This window comes from Cornus florida, unplaced genomic scaffold, assembly GCF_030987335.1.
Source record: "Cornus florida cultivar Cherokee Brave unplaced genomic scaffold, ASM3098733v1 CherokeeBrave_3.0.0_Hap2_Chr01, whole genome shotgun sequence".
NCBI classification, from domain to species: Eukaryota; Viridiplantae; Streptophyta; class Magnoliopsida; order Cornales; family Cornaceae; genus Cornus; species Cornus florida.
The window spans coordinates 74,317,037-74,338,185 of record NW_026775571.1 but is presented as its reverse complement, the minus strand read 5'-3'; the positions used below and the strand labels follow the sequence as shown (position 1 = coordinate 74,338,185).

Here is a 21,149-nt window from a genome sequence, read left to right as displayed (position 1 = left end):
TGATTGACCACTCATCTTTCTTGATATTTGCTTCAAAAGCCAACATTTTCTTGGTACCAATAAGCTGTTTATGTCTATTATAAATTTCCTCGGGCTTGTTTTGGCCATCCCAAGTCCCACACCCGGCTCTCCTTACAACTCTCTTCTTATCGCCAATTTTCTTCAACTTGGTGAAGACATAGATAACGAATTGACAATTATTCTTGCTAATCGTATGCCATGGATCTTCCTTTTTTAATATGTCCCAAGGAGCTTTGTCATAAAGATCAATGTCCAATATTACACCCTCAGGCATGCTCTCACCCTTCACTTTTCTGCTCAGGTAATGGAGGATTTCAACTTCTGTGGGGTCGAAGTGAAATCCTAGCGGAATAAAAAACATCTCGTGATCGGACACAGAAGAATTCATTAAGAAAAAAATGGGACACCTTCCAATTACAGAAGAAGAAGGAGAATGATAGAGGCGGTAGTTGCAGTGACTTGGGAAAAAAGTTGAATGAGAAAAAGAGGGACTAACAGAATTACGGAATCAAATACAGAGGAGCGTGATCGCAATACAGAAGAAGAAGACCAGTTTGCAAATACAGAGGAGCGTGATCGCAAATACAGAAGAAGAAGAACACCAACACAGTGATTGAGGCCGTTTGCAATATTGGTAAGGTCTCCTCTGGAAGACTTGCAAGAAAAGAAAGACAGGTTTTGCGCAGTGAAATAGGTTTCCAATTGCGCAGTGAAAAAGGTTTCCAAATAGGTTTCCAATTGCGCAGTGAAGACAAGTTTCCAATTGCGCAGTGAAATAAGTTTCCAAATAGGTTTCCAATTGCGCAGTGAAGACAAGTTTTCAAATAGGTTTCCAATTGCGCACTGAAGCAGGTTTCCAAATAGGTTTCCAATTGCCCAGTGACAACCGACCAGACTGCAAGAAAAGACACGGTCTTCAATATATATAGAAGAAGAAGAAGAAGAAGAAGCCGCCGACCCACGAGAATGATTGATGCGGAGGTAGGGTTTCCTCTTGACTTGCGAGTCAAGGAAGACAGAGGTTTATATTGGGGCTGGTTTGGAAAGAGGTTTAATAAAACACAGGGGATACTCTAGTCACTGCTTAAAACACACAGAAAAATGTCCATTTATAGTCTCATGCCCAAATCCAAGTTCTTGGAAAATAAGGATTACAATTTTTAAAATAGAAACTAATATTAATCTAAATTTGTTAATTAATATACACATCCTTATATTGTTAAATTTACGGATTTATATTCTAATTACCTATACAATTTGTTTTAACTTGACAATAAATATATACTCCTATATATGAACTCTCCTTGCTTAATTATTAGATTAAATTTTTTATTAAATGACTAACTTAATTTTTTAAATATCTCAAAAAATTGTATTCTTGCACCCCGGGTATTCTAAAATTTTCCCGACAATAGTGAGGTGAAACTGGAGATCTCATAAATCCATCTAGAGATCTAGAGGTCTCATAAATCTTCTCTCTCGGATCAATTTTCTGTCATATTTATCTTTCTTTGTATCTATTACAGAACATAATAGAAATCATTTCATCCGGTAAAAAATCTAAATGCCATTCATTTTTTCAACAATTCCCCACAAATGCTTCACTGGATCCATTAAGCATATGATCTGCATTGAACATGAAATATATATAATTTTGCACTACCTTCTTCTGCATACACACAAAGCTCATAAACATATAGCAGAAGCCAACAGGGAATGGTTATTTATGTGCAAGGGATCCCATGAGAAAATATCTTTATTATACATTCAACAAAGTTACATCACTCCCTTAAAAAAAGGAGAAACCAGAAGAAAGAAACAAAGAAACAAATGAGTAGATTTGCAACTGCCCCTGGCCCATCTTTGAAATAAATAAAAATCAGCCAATAACACAGCCAATTCAAGAATCCCAACAAGTAAATAGGCATGAACTATATACAATAGACCACACAGTGGCACCCCCTAACACACAAGAGACAGAAGGTGTGGCCACTCTTTCCTCATTCCTTCCTCTCTTCTTTTTTTCCACTTCTTCACTTTCTTTCACGCATCAAACAGCCTCAACTAACCTTTTATGCCCAGGAATGCCTTTTCTCATTCTTGCTTCAACAAGTATTATGTCCATGAGAGACCCATCAGTGCAAGGTAAACCGAGTATTTCGTCAATGCTGATGACACACCTGGCAAGTGGTTGCACTCCTAACATTCCGATAAGTGCAATGATCACATGACCAACCGCCTGAATCGTCCACGTTTCTTGTTGGCCCACCAGATCGGGAAGAAGCACCCTTTGCTCTCCCACCCTTCCCCTTGCCAGGGCCTCCTGTGCTTTTGGAAGTGGTTGTCTTGCTGCAAGCCCCCTCAGAATCCACATCAGAGAGCCCATTTTCTAATGCTCTAACAAGGTTCTCAAAGTAATTTCGAGTCACACTGAAATTGCATATACATGGCATAATTAAATCAGAAAAGTTGTGGCATTTACTGTTAACATACTTGCAACTTATACGATGATATATCAATCAAGGACTCCAATATGTGTGACAAAAATTCATGAATTCTCAGTTGCTCAAAACAATTACATCTACCTTTGATAAGCAAAAGACACAAAAGAAATAAGGAAATAATTCTTCGTTTCAGAGAAAATACAGAAGTACAGGGAGTATTATGGAACCATCAGTGAAATAATCGATATTGATAACCTCAAAGAAGTACATTGGAAGAAGAGGGGAAAAAAACATGCCATTATATCTGAGGTTTAAACCTCAATTCAGTGAATCTCTCTCCCATATGTCATCAAAACCCAAATTGGTATTTTAGTCCTGTTTTCAAGGTAATAAAGGATGAAACAAAAATCAGGTCTCTTGCCCACAAAATTTTAAATGAAAAGTACACGCTAAGCCCAAAAGAATACGATCAACTGGAAGATCACATATGGCTAAAATAAATAACAGGAAGTCCTACCTTCTTTCCTTTCCCTTTCTTTTCTTTTTCTTTTTCTGGTCAGCATAAACCTCCTAAAATTTATTATGGAGTTCTATAGCACTAGGAGGCGGCATGCACCGTATGCACAAAACTAATAGTAACACATGCCAAGAATATGGGGGGCGCATTTTTACAGAGAGAATCCATCAATATTCCATCGTCATTTTTTTAAAGTTGCAAAGGGCTGCTGACAAAGGAAAAACCTCAATGGTCGAAGAGAAGTCACCCACTCCTAAGCAAGATGACCTTAATATCAAGATACGCAGCCTTGAGGAAACTGTCAAATTCATCAGACGTATCGATGCATATGGAGGAACTGACTACTGAACCATTGCTTCTTCTCTAATGTCAAATTCAAAATCCCTGACCTAGAGGTCATTGCTTAATGCAATGGTAAAAACTATTGACAAACACAATAATGCAGGTGGGACATACACTGGGTTATGGACTTTTTCTTTTTTTAAGTTGAAAAGGAATGAGTAATGACAATTCTTTGCTATATGGTAATGGAAGGATATTCTGAACATTGAAATTGACGGTAAAACCTAACAAACTCTCGCAGTCGAACAGCCACAAAATCAGCAATAATGGTTACTGATTACACCCCCAAAAAATAATAATAAATAAATCAGTCCTGTTAAACAACCCAATTTACAAATAAGTTACCTAGTATCCATTTCTTAGTCAACAACATAAACCCCTACATCTACAACTTTAAAACAAAACAGTGGTATCTTCGACTTCCTTATTTTTTATTTTATTCAATTTTCCCCTCTCAAAAGCATAACCCCCATTTCTCTCTCCAAAACAGCTTGGTAAGAACATGTAAAATTATGTACGCTGGCAGTAAAATTTTCCATTGTGCCCACAAACATAAAAGGTTCCAAATATAATAACTGATAATTTGTACGGTAACAATTGAAATGAGTGATACGAGACAGAAGATGGCGGTGATCATTTATGGCCATAGTTGGATCTAGGGATCCTGAAGGTGCAAACGTTAAGCTTTTGGCTAAAGGTTGGGTTTGGAAGACATGGTGAGCTCTGGTGGAATCTTAGCAGTTAGCAAAATGAAGGCTTTTCTTTTTCTTTTTTTCCTCTAGGAGGGAGAGGGAGAGGGAGAGGGAGAGGGAGAGAGAGAGAGAGGATGCCAGCACATTTAACAATAAAGAGGTAACAACGAACAATGACATGTTTTTTATGAATAGATCAAAAGACAATCTTGTGCAATGAAGAGGTGTTCAGTGATCACTAGAACAATGATTACTATCAGTTGTGGTGATGGTGTGCATCAGCATAATTTAACATCATGACCAGGAACACTAAAGTCAATAATGATGATTTTGCCGCTCGAGAGACAACGTCAGCGTCAGCTGGCGAAAATCCCTTTTCTTCAACTCCCTTTTCCACTTAGATTTCCAGCAGCTAGCTTTTCCCCTTGGTTCATTGCCCCCATTATATATCACACTTCTATCTTTGCTATTAAAGAAATTTCAGATATTACATACGGCAAGAAGACACACAGTGAAAGGTTGGGTGGATCTGGTGAGGAAACCGGGTTTATTCCAGAGCTAGATATGGATATATAGAGAGAGAAAGAGAGAGAAGATTCTTCCAGAGGGCAGAGATGATTGCCTCCAAGAGATTCAGAATCATCTAAGAAAGAGGAAAAAGGGAAGTGGTCTAAGACAACAAGAACAATGTTACCTAACCACAAGTTCATGACTCAGGTACATTTGACAGCAATATGACTAGGTTCTCACAAACTAGCCCAGTTATCCCAACAAGATTTTGAGGATCAATAATAATTATATAAAAGTTAGGACATGAATTATTCCTTGTGAATAAGCAGGCATTCCTAACACCCAAGCAATATAACAAAGATTTTTATGGGTCTATCACCAGAACAAAAATTACCTAGTCAGTCCAGCTAATTTTGTACGAAAATTGTTGAAGTCATTTGAAGGGCCATCAGCATTGAGGTACGTTTGTAAATCCTTCTCTGCACATTGGTGAAGCCTTTCTAATCCAGCCTCAGCCTCACCTGAACAGAAATTAAACATCACATAAGCAACACTAACCTGAATAGAACAATAACCTGAATCGAAAACAAACAATTCCGCCATCATGTGTGGTAGATATTGAGAGAAAATAACACACCTTGCAAGTACTCAAAAAACTGCCTCTTGGCAAGTTCATGCTCAGGCAAATAGAATCCATATGCATAGGTCCATTTTAACACACGCCTACATTCAACAATCTGCAAACATGTACAAGGATCATGACATATTTATGTTAATATATCATGCTTTAGCAAAATCATCTCTCTTCTTCTAAACACACACACACACACACACAGACAAAAAAAAAAATGAACACCCAAGGAGTTTGATGGGTTTTGAATAATGCATGAACAAGAAATATCATCTCAAAGGCACAAGAGTCATCTTGTGGCACGAGGCAAAACAACATTTTCCCACCGAGTTCTGAGATGATGTCTGAAGCTATATTAAAATTAGTGACACGGAGATGACTCAACCGACTTGTCGAGGTATCAGACAAGACTTCAAAGTACGCTGTTAAGGGACCATGCCACCCCTATCCCCCACCTAGGGAAAGAAACTCCTTAGTAAGAGGGGGTGGGGGGTGGAGGACACACATAGAGTGCACATTACACCTACCAAATACAGATGTACCACAAATATCATGGGAATATTGTTTCATATTTAAAAAATAGAGAGAGAGCTCGTACACATTACAACCACCAAATACAGATGCAGCACAAATATCATGCGAATATTGTTTCATATTTAAAAAATATAAGAACGCACACACACTTTGAAAATGCATACACACACTTTGAAAATGCACAAGGTGCTTGAAATTTTTACATCAAGACTCCTACATTTTATACCAGAAATTTACTTGGCCAGGGAATTATCTAGAAGACATCGCAAAGAACATTCCTGAAACTTGACATGAATTTCCAAATTCTTTTAAGAACTTTCCTTAAACTTCGTTATATGTCAAATTCAAAACTTATCAACCCTCAATTCCCCCAGGTCATCAAAGAAGTTAAGAAAAAGTGAGGACACTGGTAGATGATCCACCCAAATCAATTATAAGGTAATACACCAAAAATTAGCAACACTCATTCATATGGACAATCATAATATTCTTAAGATGAAATTCAAAATTCTTATTCTTTGTACAAACAATAAAACGAATTAACATTCTTGAATTCAAAGCAAGAAGAACTCCAGTTTACCTGTAGCCAGGCTTCTAAAATGAACTTAAGCTGTGACTCAGGCTGGGATTGTTTGTCACTTATCTTCTCAAGCTGAAAAGAAAAAAGAATGGAAAGAGAAAGATGCATCAAGCATAAATAAGAATGATTGGACATCCTAAGAAGTCAAAAGATGGCTGAATGGTCAGTTTTATCAGATGATCAGATCATATCAGTCAAAGGGCAGTCCAATACTGCTTTACGATAAGGCAGTACCTTAACCAGCTGGTCTTACCAAAGCAGATCATCTAAGCCAAAAATTCAACCAGTTTTAGATGATCATGCCGTCCAATGATATTAGGAAGATAACGTATTAATCTTGAAAGCAAGTTCTACTGCCAAAAAACTACAATGAAGAGCCTTTACATTAACATTTGTCCTTTCATTCAGTTGCTCTATTCCTCCATGCTTGGCAAATATTAGACGTTCAGCAAAGAAACTAATTGAGATTGCCGTTTCAGGTTGTTGGGGGGGGTGGGGAGGGGGGGATTAATTTCTTTCAGGTGGCAGCAGTTAACTAATGCTTCACCAGAATTTTTTTAAATAACAATAAAAGAAAAGAAAGAATATCCTCCAATGGTGACAAACTATAGTTTGAAAATAAATATTTCCAGATTCCTATTAGATATCATATAGTTGATGAAGTTCATATTTTTATTTTTTTTTTTAAATTATTAAATGGACGTATGCACTTGTGGGGGAAGGGGGTACATAAGAATTGCCATAAAAAAATTAATTGCAACTACCTAGACAATCATAATAACAAAATTGCAAATATAAAAAAGGGAATCTGCTTACATGCACAGTTTGCATTTGTTGTAAATCCACAAGAGCTTTTTGCCTTGACTGTCACCAAAGAAAACACAAAACACATTATGCTCAAGGAAAAAAAGAAGTTACTTCAATGAAGTTATTAATGAATGTTGACAAAATTATTGAATTCTAATAGAAAAGGGTAAAAAAGAAAGTATAAAAAATTAATAATACAACATAAAAAAACAAGCAGCTCAAAACCGTTATTCTGACACAAAGAAAGGAACGCCGTATAAATTTCTTTATGGACCTTGCAAGTGGTACTCATTAGAAAATATATTACTCAAACAATGGGGAAACCTCATAAAAAAAATTAATAATAAAACACACACACACACACTTCATAACTAGTTCAATTACGGATAGTTCATTGAAGACAGATATACTTCAATAACAAAAACTTCTCGAACAAAGCTATTCTACTTTCTTCATCATATGTCAACAATGAATTTTCAACTTGATAAGCAGGTGACAAGATGTTCATTGCTTATGATTACATATTATGAACAAGATTTAATTCTGAAAATCCGCTCAAAATAGAAATTAATAGTTAAATGACAGCATCCACAATTTCGTCTGCATGCAGAATCATAGTAGCGCAAGCATTTCAAGTAGAATTTAAATGTCACATAAATTGATGTCAATATTATCAAATTTAATACCATCTACAATAAATATTCACATTTGGAACCCAAAATAAGTGCTCATGAATTACAGTGAGAACATGGCACTCTTAAATATTGAAATATGAATATTAAAAAACCAAGCTCATATTTATCAAAAGTTTGAGCTGGATATGATGAAGTCGTCCATACCGATTGATTGGTTGCCCACCGTTCATAATAATGAGTATATCTCTCTAAAGAGTTCTTAGCCATTTCTCTCCTCTTCTCGGTTTCATCATACTGTAGACAATAAAATAGAAGAAAAACTAATAAACAAATAAAAAAAAATCATAAATATTTATCAACATTGAAGCAAGAAAGTGACAAAAACAATCGAGTATACTATATTGAATAGATAACTAAAATAAAAATCATTAGTTCCATTACCGCTCCCTCTTGCTTTGCTGCCTCATAACGGTTGCATGCATAGAAACCACCTGTCCTTTCGCCATGATCTGACCATGCACCAAGGCATAGCCTGTATGTAAGATGATTGAAGGCACTTATTATGTCACACCACAACCAGATCGAGACGGAGCATAAAGATAAGAAACAAAAATAACACTCTGGTGCAATAAGAATGCATTTTAGGTCACAAAATTTTCATAAAATAGTAAGACAGTGCTAGAGCCTCTAGGTGTAAAGGATTTCAAAGAAGACGACCTCCGAAAGGAACAGAGCCAACAGTAACATTTAAATGTTTGGGTGATTTCAGTTCAAAACACAGGAAAAAAGGCTTACCAGCAAAATTCAAATTTGCAAGGCGGTGTGCATGTAATATGCATACAACCTTGGTTTTTCTCAATTGGTCGCTTGCACTTCGGACAAGGCTTGGAATTGGCTAGTATCCTGAGAGTTAAATCAATATTCGCCATTAAAAAAAAAAATTAGACATCAATACACACACACATATATATAACCCACGTTTTTAACAGCTATGAACATACACAAAAAGGAAACAAGCATCTTCACTTCAAATAGAGACACAGAAAGTCAACATTTATCCTTGATGGAAAAGGGCAATGCATTAAATACTTCTGGAATCGCGTGAGAAGGGGTGAAAAAGTGGACAAGTTTTCTTCACCAAATGAATTGCTTATTACCAAATGTCTATTATAAGCAATAATTATAAAACAAAAGCACCCCCAAAAAAAAGGGAAAGATACAAAAAATATCAATTCGCCAAAAAAATTTATGTATATAAATCCTCCTTGTTCTCATATGCAGCAGTTTTCTAAACCCAGTATTTTAATTAGAAAAACAGAAACCAAATGAGGTTTAAATACAGGACGTGACCATGACATCTTCTTATGTGAAACATATTTTTAAATCCAAAATCTTAACAAGAAAATCAGACCAACCAAATGAAGTGTAAATCTTTCCAGCAACTTATAGATAAAGAAACAACCAGTCTAGAGAAAAGAAGCTTCTGCATATAAAACCATACTCTCTCTGTCCATAATAGTTGCCCCTTTTCAGGGATTTTAACATTTTAAGGGGGCGCGCATTTAAATGCAGTGTCCCCTTTTTAAATTTCCAAGCTATGGGCACAAACACCTTAAAACCTGTAAGCATTTTTCTTGTAAACAAACTGATTTGCATAATTGCAAGTTCTGGGAGATTTAAATATGTATTTTTTTTTTTTTTTTTTTGATAAGTGGGACATTTAAATATGTATTACAAATATTACTACAAATATTCACTGGAAAAGGAACACCTGTTAGTTATCAAGGATCAAGCTATAAGTAATGTTAAAGAATAATTTCCTTGGTCACTACTAGGTTGCCTAGGTATGACATAGAGGTAAGACGCAGCAAAACCCTTTTAGCAGGCTAAATTCAACAGAATCCAAAATCCAAACCATCGGGGCCCAACCTACCAGCTCGTTTATATTATTAAAATAAAATATATATTGCATAGACAAATCAAGCATTCAAGAATATCTAAAGCATTATAAATAAATAAATGAAAATATATTTGCTTAAAAATATAATTATCTTCTTATTTTAGGGTCAATCAAGGATCTACATAGAACCAGCATATGATCATATATATGCACAAACAACAAAAAATTAGAATATTGAAATGACAAAATCAGCAACTATTAGTATTATCAATAATAGCATTCAAAGATGCTGCAATATATGCTCTACCAATTCATGTTTTCAGACTCAGCGCAGTTTTTCAAAATCCACTTGGCCACAGTGCCACAATCCACTGGACGATGAGCTTCCTCTGTACACTGCAATTTCAGCTCAAAATAAAAAGCTTAATGACCTCCCATAAACACAAATATTGATATATAACTATGAATTTCAAAACAATCCAGAAAAGGCTTACATTCCAACAGAAACCATATGAGCAAAGGCAATTGACGTCGTAGCTTCCACTGCCAACAACAAATTCAACAGCATGCTCGCAGCCTGGTGCAGGACACCACTTGGTCTAACAAAGAACAAGCAGAGGAAAAATAATTAATAACTCTACGCAGCAGAGACGGAAAAAAAGGACATAATTAGCTTTGGCAAGGAAAACAAGCATTAAAATAATAAGGGTAAATTACATTGACACCCCGTTTGCTCTAATTATACACAGTGGTCGAAATTGACCTTAATTACACCGTGTACCCCTGTGAGGGTTAACTACCAAACGGCTATTAACTTATAGATAAAATGACCATGATGCCCTTAATTGAAAAAACAATTTTGTAATAGAAAGATATCGTATGTGAAAAGACGAAAGCACCCTCTTGAAAGATCCCACCAAAAAACACTTCATCTCTCTCCTCTCTCTTCATCTCACCACCAAAGTTAGATGTTAGAGGATAAAAATATTTAAGTTATACCCTCTCTAACAGCTTAATTTTCAAGTATGGTGTCATATGAGGAAGGTCGTGTTCAAAACTCATTGTCGTACTAATAATCACCCGTTTTTTGGAGTTATTGTACCGTCAGACGATTACAGCTGGGGATTCTAATTGTTGGCTTTGGAATCCTAACCCTCAGGGTCGCTTCAAGGTGAGGTCTTTTTCAGGTGTCTTACGGTTGGCTTTGGAGGCCATTTCCCTTGGAAGTCTATTTAGCGCTCTAAGGCTCCCCTCAAGGTGGCCTTCTTTGCTTGGACTTCTGTCTTGGGTAAGATTTTAACTCAGGATAATTTGAGGAGGAATCAGGTGGTGGTTAATCGTTGTTATTTGTGCTTGCGAGATGAGGAGACCGTTGATCACCTTCTGCTTCACTGCAGTTTGTCTAGGGGCTGTTGGGATTTGGTGCTTGGGTTGTTTGGGATCCCGTGGGTTATGCCTAGATCCGCTAGAGGGATGATTGAGGCTTGGAGAGGATTTTCAGTGGGGGCTCTCATTCGTGATGCTTGGAGGGCTACGCCTCTTTGCGTTTGGTGGCGCATTTGGCTTAAGAAAAATCGAAGATACTTTGATGGAAAGGAAAAGCTTATCTCTATGCTTAAGTTCTCTATTATTTCCACCCTTTTTTGTTGGGTTTCAGGGAGAGATTTTAGATCTGTTGAGGAGATTGTTGTTTTTTTGGCCTCTTTGAAGGTTTGAAGCTCTTTTGGCCTTTTTTTTGTCCTTGGGATTCGCTCCCCTTTTGAGCGCTTTTTTAATAAATTTTACTTATCAAAAAATATATATATATTAAAGTTACAACCTCTCTAACAGCTTAAACTTTCAGCATAGATGGTTGTCAACATGGTATTAGAGCAGTTAAGGTCCGGTGTTAAAACTCACAGCCACCCCGATAATTAAAATTGAAACACTTGTTGGACCAAAAGTTGCTTTCTTCATTTCTTCTAGAGCTTTGATTTTGCACTCAGTCCTCACAGATTCATCCCCTCATGAGGAGTAGCCAAAACATTTGAATTTTCACCCATTCCAATATAAAGAATTAGTCAATCAAATAATAGATAGTAAATGGGTCGGTTTGAAAATGAATGAATTGCTAGTCGTAGAATATTATTCCCGTCAGACTTTTGAGAGCTTTGCTTTGCCTTCAAGCAAAACCTCATCCCTATTTGTTCGATGATTTGCGAATTAATGAGGGTGCATTGCCGCTGATAGATCTTTTTCACAATATTTTGTTCCTATGTTGTAAAACGTGATGTGTGTGTGTGTGTGTGTGTGTGTATCTTGAAACTCGTTTAAATTCTATCACATTTTGTTTCAAATAACAAAAAATTCATTTTAAGATCCAATTGATGTAACTGGAGGTAATTTTAGGGGAAGAATATAATCTTCTCTTATTCTATCGCTCTACCCTTGTAAAGAATCCATTTATTTTCATGCAAAGCTTCATTTCTGGTTATTGACAGAGGATTGGAATGCTTGATCCTTTGGAGAGAATATGCATCAAACCTTGGAGGGAGTAACATGTGGGTCTCATGAACGGGTTGGGTTTTTATGTTCTTATATATTAATTCTCTTTCACTGTCTGGTTAGTACCAGTAAAATATTTGAATACTTGCTCTTCGTTAAGCATTTCGGAATGTTTTGTCCATTAAAATAAGTTACCCAATTTTATTAATCAGGTGATGACAGAATGGATCTCCTTGTTCGAATTGTTTAATTTTAATCTTCAAAGTACGGGATGGATTGATAGATTCTCCCATGGATGAGGATGAAACGTGGTGTGTGGTTAGTATACATGTTTAGTTCTTCAATCTAGACAAGTTTAATATGCATACTAACTTCCAGAGTCATGGGGTCTCTTTGATTTCATCATTGTGTTGTTTCAGCCATTGATTGGTCCATAAATTTTGTGTATAGTTGAAATTTTTTAAATCTCATATTATTATTAGTCTTTTCAGTCAAGTAAAGGGCAAATCCTTCATAACATCAAAAAATTCTTAAACTTCAAATGACTGTTTAATGGGAGGGGGTTGTTGAACACATACGCCAAACCTAAGGGAAGGACTATGTAATTGAGGCCAATTTCGACCATCGTGTGTAATTAGGGTACCAAGTATAAGTCACTATCCACATATTGCGGGCCAAACCTCAGGGGAGGTAACTATAATTTTCCCTTCAATTTTCTAGGTTAACATGGTGTCAACATGAGAAATTATCAATTGGTCCTTGACCATTTGACATTTGGTGGACTAATCTAATCAAAACTAATGCAATATATTCTTTGTAATATATTAATACACTCTTGTGGGGCCATTTTCTCAATCCGAGAGTCTGGATTGAATTGGTCTACCAAGTGTCAATGGTCCAAGACCATCTAATAATTTCTCGTGTCAACATATTCCCTAATTATCATCTCTTTGGTTTCATTGGGACAATGCTCCCATTGTCAACCAACATATAAGTTCTTGGAACATCAATTAGATATTAAGAATTAACATAACTTGGAAAAAATGCAAACTCATAAAAAGAAGGGCTCAAGTCCCATTATACCTTTCTATTGTCTTCAATATAAGATCTAAGCAGGTAACAAGAATATTTTTCCTTATCTTCATCGGACGCCAATAGATTGATCATATCTTGACCAACGGCGGCAATACAAGATGGATCAGGACATCTCAGCGTCAAACATCCAGGACCATCGTTAATGGATGTGCTAATGTAGCCTGCCGGATAATTAGAAAAGAAGATTATGATTTTCTAAAACAAAACATTAAGCAGAACTTAATTGACCGATACATGTTTTAAACGAACAAAGGAAACTGTTAATATGTAATAAGTACATTTTTAGAACCCGAGCAAGTTAATTATCCACAACCAAAGCAAGAGATGCAATTCAGATCTCAGTAAGAAATCGAGTCCAACAATAGTATATTTAAACATACCTGTCCAGCATGCACTACAAAAAGGATGACCGCAGGCAGCTTTGATTATTCTATCAAGAGGATAGCTTTCAAAACAGATCCCGCAAGTCAGCTGCCCAACAATAAATAAATAAATGCAATTTAAGTAGTGAGCAAGAACAAGAACAGCATGAAGATTGCAATACAAATGCAATCTATAGCCACAAGTGGGATACAAATTATGTTTATAATTTCCAAATTTATTTTCCGAGTCAGACATAACTTACTTGTCTAGCATTTGGAAATTGAATTACTGGCTTCTCCAACATGCCAACGGCCTTACGGACTCTGTCTTCATCAGCAAACCATGCCTCGTGCAAGTTACTCACACTCCTACATCATTAAATATTATTAAGCATCAAGAAACCAAAAGAAAAAAAAAAAAAAAATGGCACACTTAACAGTTAATACACAGAATTATAGTATAGAAATGCTGCCAGCACAAATGGCATCATCTCCAAATGTTATAAGACACTCAATGTATACATGCTTCAATTCCATACATTTATATTCAACTCTAACCAAACAAATATATATATATACAATAAAAAAGAAGATGATGGTCAATGTCTATGTCAGCCATATAGGTGACAAATGTCAAAGAATGAACAATTTACCAATGATAGTGGCGGAGCAAGATGCATGCATCTATGTTTGATATGGAAAGAACATCAGCAACTGCAGTGATATCATCCTCTTGACGTTTGCGGATATCTTCTACCTCCAAGATTGTATAACCTTTCTGAAAACACAATCAGCACATGACAAATTCAGAACAAACAAATTAATGAAGAATCAATCTCTATCATGTGACCTCAAATTGAAAAAATGAACGGGAAAGTAACATGCATATCAGTGCAGGCTTTATCCATATATCTCAAACCTTTCGTTACACTAAAGCATGGAAACCCTTTTTAAAAAAGGTTTTGAATTCAATGTCTATGGCTCAATTTGCATAGCTCGTTTATATATGCAAGTGAGCTGATTCCTTTCTTTTTTTCTATTTCCTTTTCCCTTTCTTTTTGGGCACATGCAAATTTCTTTAAGGAATTACAAGGCTAATTTAAAATTAAGCTACTAATAAAAAAAGGCTTATTTATCTAGAGCTTTAAGCAACCTAGAGGTCTAGGTGAGATGGTATCTTGAGGTGAAGACCTAGAGGTCAAGTTACAGGTAAGGTCTCAAACTGAAGGCTGAATATAGAGGTGAGATGGAATCTCCACTCAAGATTCCAGGTAGTGAAGTTAAGGTGGAATAATCTCAGGGTGAGGTAGAATCTAGAGATTCTAGGTATACAAGAACTTAAACAGGTTAAGGTGTACGAGAGAAAAGTTAAAGAGGAACCTCAAGGTTTGGTGGAGGTGGAATCTCGAGGTCAATGTAAATGGAAATTTAGGTTTAATGCTTTTAGGAATCTAAAACTTAAGTGAAGGTGAGAATTTAGAAGTCAAGGTTAGAAGGATTCTAGAGATCAAGATAAGTAGTAAGCTAAACAAGAAGGCAACCCTCCAGAGGGATCTAGAGGACAAGCTGACAAAGGTTTTAGAAGGCAAGACTCGAAAGAATCCATAGAAAAAGATTTTTAGTATTCCAGAGTACAAGGGATCCATGTTTACCATGATGTCCCAATTACTAATAATAAAAATACAAACATGTTTGATAATGTTCTCATGTTGCTTGAAATACACTAAGTTAAGGGAGAGGAAAGCTAGAGATTTTAACAATATTACGTGCATCAAGAGAGAGGATTTAAAGGTTTTAGTGAAAGATGATGAAATTAGAGAGAAGTGTGAATTTATTTTGAGAACTTTTTGTTGAATGAAAATTATATTTTTAGAAGAATATAGTGTCACTAAGGAGATTAAAGAAAGCAAATGTTTTTTGCAAGACTAACATATCCAAGGTAAAGAATGTGTTAAGCAAGATGAAGACAGGATCGAGTCTAGGACCTTATGGCATTCCTATTGAGGTCTGAAAGTGTTTAGTTGTTGATGGTGTGCCTTAGCTGAAGCAATAGTTCAATAAGGTAATACTAACTAAAATGATGCTTGAGACGTAAAAATATTTTATGACCTATATATAAAAATAAAGGGAATATTCAAAGTTACTTAAACTACCATGGTATAAATTAACGAGTCATACTATCAAACTCTAAGAGAGAGTTATTAAGCAACCACGAAGGCATGAACCTACAATGTCATGCAATGGACTTATGCTGGGGAGTCCACAATAAAAACTATTTATTCATTAAGGACATTATTTATCAAAAATAATAATAATAATAATTTAAGGACATTAATGAAAATATATTGAGAGAAAACAAAAAGAATCACATATAGGCTTTATAGATTTGGAGAAAGCTTACATGAGGGTCCCTAGAGATACAACATTATGGATTTTAGATAATAAAGGAATATTTAATAGAAATACTGATATGCTAAAGAACATGTCAATGTTTATAGTGAGTACAACTGCATGAGAAATAAGTGAATTCCCAATTACTTTTGGTCTATATCACTCTTTTGATTTCGCCTTTATTATGGATGAACTAACAATTCACCTTTAAGATGAGGTTCCATGATTTTACTATTTTTCTAAATTTTGTTTTGATTCAGGAAAGAGAAATAGTGATAAATGCTTCAGGGGTTTAATCGACACTTGGAGAGGCTGTTTAGTGGGAGCCACACTCGTATTTTTGGAGGGCAGCCCCCTTTTGTGTTTGGTGGTGCGTTTGGAAGGAGCGGAACAGAAGATCTTTTGACGGGGAGGAATCTTCCATTGGGGATTTGAAATTTCTTATTATTAGTTCTCTTTTTAGTTGGGTGATGGGGAAAAAATGTAAATCTATAGAGGAGATTGTTGAATTTTTGGGCTCCTTGGGTCCTTAGGACCTCTTCTTTGGCTTCGGCCCTTGTATAGCTTCTGGATGCGTTCCCCTTTTGATCGCTTTCTAATATATTCTTACTTGTCAAAAAAAAAAAAAAAAAGGGTGATAAATGCTAAAACTAGAGGTTCGGGGAGGGACTCTATGATCAAAGGATTGAAGATAAGTAATACTAAAATTGAATATAAGGAATGTAACTTTAAGTAAAATAAAAAATACAAGTAGGGATATAGTGAAGATTGAGAGTCCAGATGTACCAAAAAGGAACATATCTGTTACCTAGGCTTGATTATACATAGAACGGAAGAAATTTGAAGATGATATTAATAATATTTTAAAAAAAGGCTGAGTAAAATGGAGCAGTGTTCTTGGCAGCTTGGGTGATCAGCGTATGTCTCTAAAATTGAAGGTAAGTATTATCAACCAACCATTAGACCAGTCATACTTATTACTTAATGAGATAGAATGTTGAGTACAAGTAACATATTCATAAAGTGTAGCAGAAACAAGAATCTTAAGATGGATGTGTTGCATCTGGCAAGACAAAAAAGGATAGAGTTAAAAGCTAACACATCAGTTAATGGTTAAAGTAACACCAACTGCAGTAAGATGATTTGGCAATGAGCAGCAACGACCAATAGTTGCACGGTTGCACCAGGTTTATGGTCCTTATCAAAGGTAATGCTGCTAGGGGAAGGGGAAAGCCAAAAGTAACATGGGTTGAGATAGTTAGGAAATAGATGTGGTTTCACTGAGGCCACTGCCTGAGATAGAGTGGAACGACGAAACAATAGTTGTGTATTCAACCATAAGTAGTTGTGAAAACACTTTGTTAAATTGAGTTAGGTATGTTGCTTAAAAATGCATGTTGTTTTGGTACCTAGCATGGTATGCCACAAATCCTAAAATGTGGTATTGTATAAATATATTTATAAAAATTACATAATCAGAATGCATTAAGGCTACTTTTCTAAGTGCAAGAGTGATATAGTTTCAAACAAGTGATTAATGAGACATTATGCTACGAAAATAACCAAAATTTTCTTATTATATTTTAATTAACCTTTTCATTTAAGTCACTTCTAGTGAAGAATAAATCATAACAAGAAAAGGGAAAAAAAATTCTTGGATTGCTATGTTAGTGTTCCAGATCAAAGTGTAACATGTTTTTATATTTCATCTGCCAAAATCGCTACATCTCAGGATTTTAGGGCAACAGTGGATGTCCCAAAGTTCAGTACCATGCAAACGTGACTAAGGGTACTTTATTTACAATAATATGAAAATAATTGTAGAACTCGGGATGACCACTCAAAATTCTTGCAATTAGCTTGTCACTCGGCAAAAGGAATGACAAACAACAGAAAGGGATCAGGCACTTGGTAAACAAAAACAAAATTGTAAAAGCAAGCAACCAATGTCTTGAAGAAACGACAAACAATTTGATAAGATGAAACAATCTCATCCAAAACCTATAACACCATAAACTCAATCAGCAATGCAAAAATATCAAAACCCAAAACCCATAAATTTTGCAAACAGGATTTAAGCAATTACCAATACTACCCTACAAACTAACCACTACAAATAAAATTATCATTCAAACTTATGCCCTATCCATCAAGAGTTTAAATCTAAAATTATACAATCATATAGAATTTCTGCTACATATTCACATAATTTACCCAAAATTCGCTTCAAATATGCAATTTACTTATTCAAACTTCACATATTATCAATCAAATAGAAATAAAAGCAAAATACAAAAAAGAATGGCTAAGATCAACACAAATTACTACATATACAGCAGCAATAAACCAATTCATATTGAAAATCTAGACAAAACAGAAAAGCTTAAAGACGTGAAATTTTTCCCCAATTTACCTGCTGACGGACCGGGATGTCATCAGCGATATCAGAGTCGTTATCCATAAATTCGTAATCGGCACCATCGAAGTCGCTGTCCATGGCCGTGTCGCTGCTGTAGAACCCGTACTCGGAGTCGTTGGCATCGTGCATATCGTCTTCAGAATCCATTGCGATAGGGAAACCTAGAAGGAAACTACAATCAGCTGAGAATTGGTGGCTCGACGGCTAGAGAGAGAAAGTCGGCAAATTATAGAACAAGTTTTAGACAGAGAAACTGGTAGAGAGATAGTATAGAGTTAGTGATGGCTGGAAGATTGAAAAAGGAACAAGAGTGTTTGATCGGATTGTGTTTGGTTTTAGTTTCAGGTTTTGCTTTTGGGATTTTCACCGACCTCGAAGAGAGAGACTTTGAGACAGAAGTGGTAGAAATAGTGGCACATAAAGGAAGAAAGATAGGTGCTTCGTAAACCGACTCTCCTGAGACGAAATAGGAAACCGAGTTGTTCAGATCAATGGATCAATAACACACATGTTCACTTTTACCTAAAAAAATAATACACATGTTCAAATTCCCAGAATTATGGGTTAGAATAAATTAAATTATTTGGGCTTAAATCTTTACTATTGATTGGAGTATAAACATATAAGGAAATAAGAGGGGTCTAATAGGAATTTTTTATTATTATTTTTTTTTTTCAAAAAGGGTCTAATAAGATAAGGAAACAAAATTTTCAGGAAGTCTAATAATATAAGGAATAAAATTATAAGGGTCTTCTATAAAACAAAATTACCAATTATTTGCATGAATTTTTTAACTCTGTAGTTAGAAATATAAAGAAAAATGATTAATTATTTACAATAAATATTTTAACTAATATGAGTAGAGTGACTTTTGGGTACGATTGGTTCAATTTTTACAAAAACAATTTTTCAGAACTTCAAAAAAAAAAAAAAAAAAAAAAAAAAAAAAAAAAAAAAAAAGAAGAAAGAAAAACTATTATTAGATAACTATAAATGATAATTCTTTGAACATATATATTTGAGTTTTGAACCAAGCATATTTTTTTTTTATACAGTTTTTTTATTTTTAATAATTATTTAAAAACATAAACTTATTATCTGAAAACTAAACCAAGCATGCAAAAATTCTACCTTAAACCCATTCGTACACAAACTTTTCAATTATACCCCTGAGGAAGGGGGTGGATGTAGAGCCTTTGAGAGGGTTGAATTCCCATTCACGAGTAGAGGAAGAAGACATTGACCTCTTGAAAGGGATTATGGTTATCATTTTTAAAATTGAATGATTTTGAAGGAAATGATAAGAAAGTTGCTAATTATTTATTTAGTCACTAGTTTTTAGAACAAGTTAAATTCATGTTTTGCTCATATCACTTACAATATAAGTAATTTTCTTTTTTCCCCTACAATCGTTTTAATCATGAATCACACTATCCTTTTCTTTTTATCTCCTTCTAATTTATTCAAACATGAGAACGTGTCAACAGTATCCTTTTATCTCTTGTGTTTTATTATAACTAAAATTTTACTCGAATTTCTTCTCCCTAATTCTCATCCAAGCACAATATATGGTGAAAATTTGAAGGAAATTATGATAGTACCCCTAATCTTATTTGGATAAGATATTAAAGTGCATATGATTTTCTTATTTGCTTAGTCCTTAGACTCGAGAATAGGTAATTAAGAATGGTATATTTTCATTCATATTTTTGTCTGTAGATGTACAATCTATATATAGAGGTTGATCTCCTACAATTAGGCTATACAATCAATCACACATTTACAGCCCATAATGAAGCACGATTTCACAGCTAATATATTGCAAGGCAATCAATCTAAGAATAGAAAGAATTACAAACGATTATATCCTCCTAATCTCCTAGAATCAACACTTCCCCTCAAGTTGGTGCGTAGATATCACACATGCCCAACTTACCTAAAAACTTTAAGAATACTCGATAGGAGACTGCTTTGGTGAGGATACCGGCCAGCTGATCTTCTGATTTTATTTTAGGCAACTCCATAATTTTTCCATCTAACTTTTCCTTGATGAAAATTTTGTCTACCTCGATATACTTTGTACGATCATGTTGTACTGGATTATGAGCAATGTCACATGCTGTTTTATTATCACAAAACAATTGCATTGGTTTCCTAGACAGGTAACCCAAGTCCCGTAAAAGGAGTCTTAGCTATAATGTTTCACAAAGTCCTAGAGCCATACCTCTAAATTTAGATTCTGCACTTGTGCGAACGACAACACTATGTTTCTTACTTCTCCATGACACAAGATTACCACCTACGAAGGTAAAGTAATCAGAGGTAGATCGCCTATCATCCACGGCACCGGCCCAATCAGCATCGGTATATGCATCTATGCTTTAATAATCTGAGTTCTTAGTGAACAAGATTCCCTTTCCAGGAGCATATTTCAAATACCTCAAAATACGCATAACTACGTTCATATGTTGCTCTCCAGGATTATGCATAAACTAACTGACAATACTTAATGCATAGGCTAGATCTAGTCTTGTATGTGCTAAGTACATCAATCTTCTTACAAGTCTTTGGTATCATCCTTTATTAGTTGGTACTTGGTTGGACTCAATGCACAACTTTAAACCTTCCTCCATTGGTGCATCAATTGGTTGATATATTGACATACCGGTCTCTTGTAAGAGATCTAAAGCATATTTTCTTTGGGATAGAAATATTTCTTTATTGGATCGAGATACTTCAATCCCAAAAAAATATTTCAGAGGGCCTAGATCTTTCATTTCAAATT

At 35.2% G+C, this 21,149-nt stretch overlaps 1 protein-coding gene across 1 annotated transcript; it reads right to left on the bottom strand.

Annotated features, from left to right (window-relative positions):
• Positions 1 to 1,764: 1,764 nt before the first annotated feature.
• LOC132301082 (probable E3 ubiquitin-protein ligase ARI7) lies at positions 1,765 to 18,780 on the bottom strand. The gene is made up of 15 exons (XM_059798374.1): positions 18,359 to 18,780; positions 14,208 to 14,332; positions 13,818 to 13,923; positions 13,573 to 13,663; positions 13,181 to 13,353; positions 10,108 to 10,212; positions 9,921 to 10,009; positions 8,509 to 8,616; positions 8,155 to 8,245; positions 7,918 to 8,007; positions 7,088 to 7,135; positions 6,272 to 6,343; positions 5,164 to 5,263; positions 4,921 to 5,047; positions 1,765 to 2,451 (listed from the first exon to the last, which is right to left on the bottom strand). Exons 1-15 carry the CDS (start codon positions 18,509 to 18,511, stop codon positions 2,184 to 2,186), a joined length of 1,746 nt encoding a protein of 581 aa, XP_059654357.1. The 5' UTR covers positions 18,512 to 18,780; the 3' UTR covers positions 1,765 to 2,183.
• Positions 18,781 to 21,149: the final 2,369 nt, after the last annotated feature.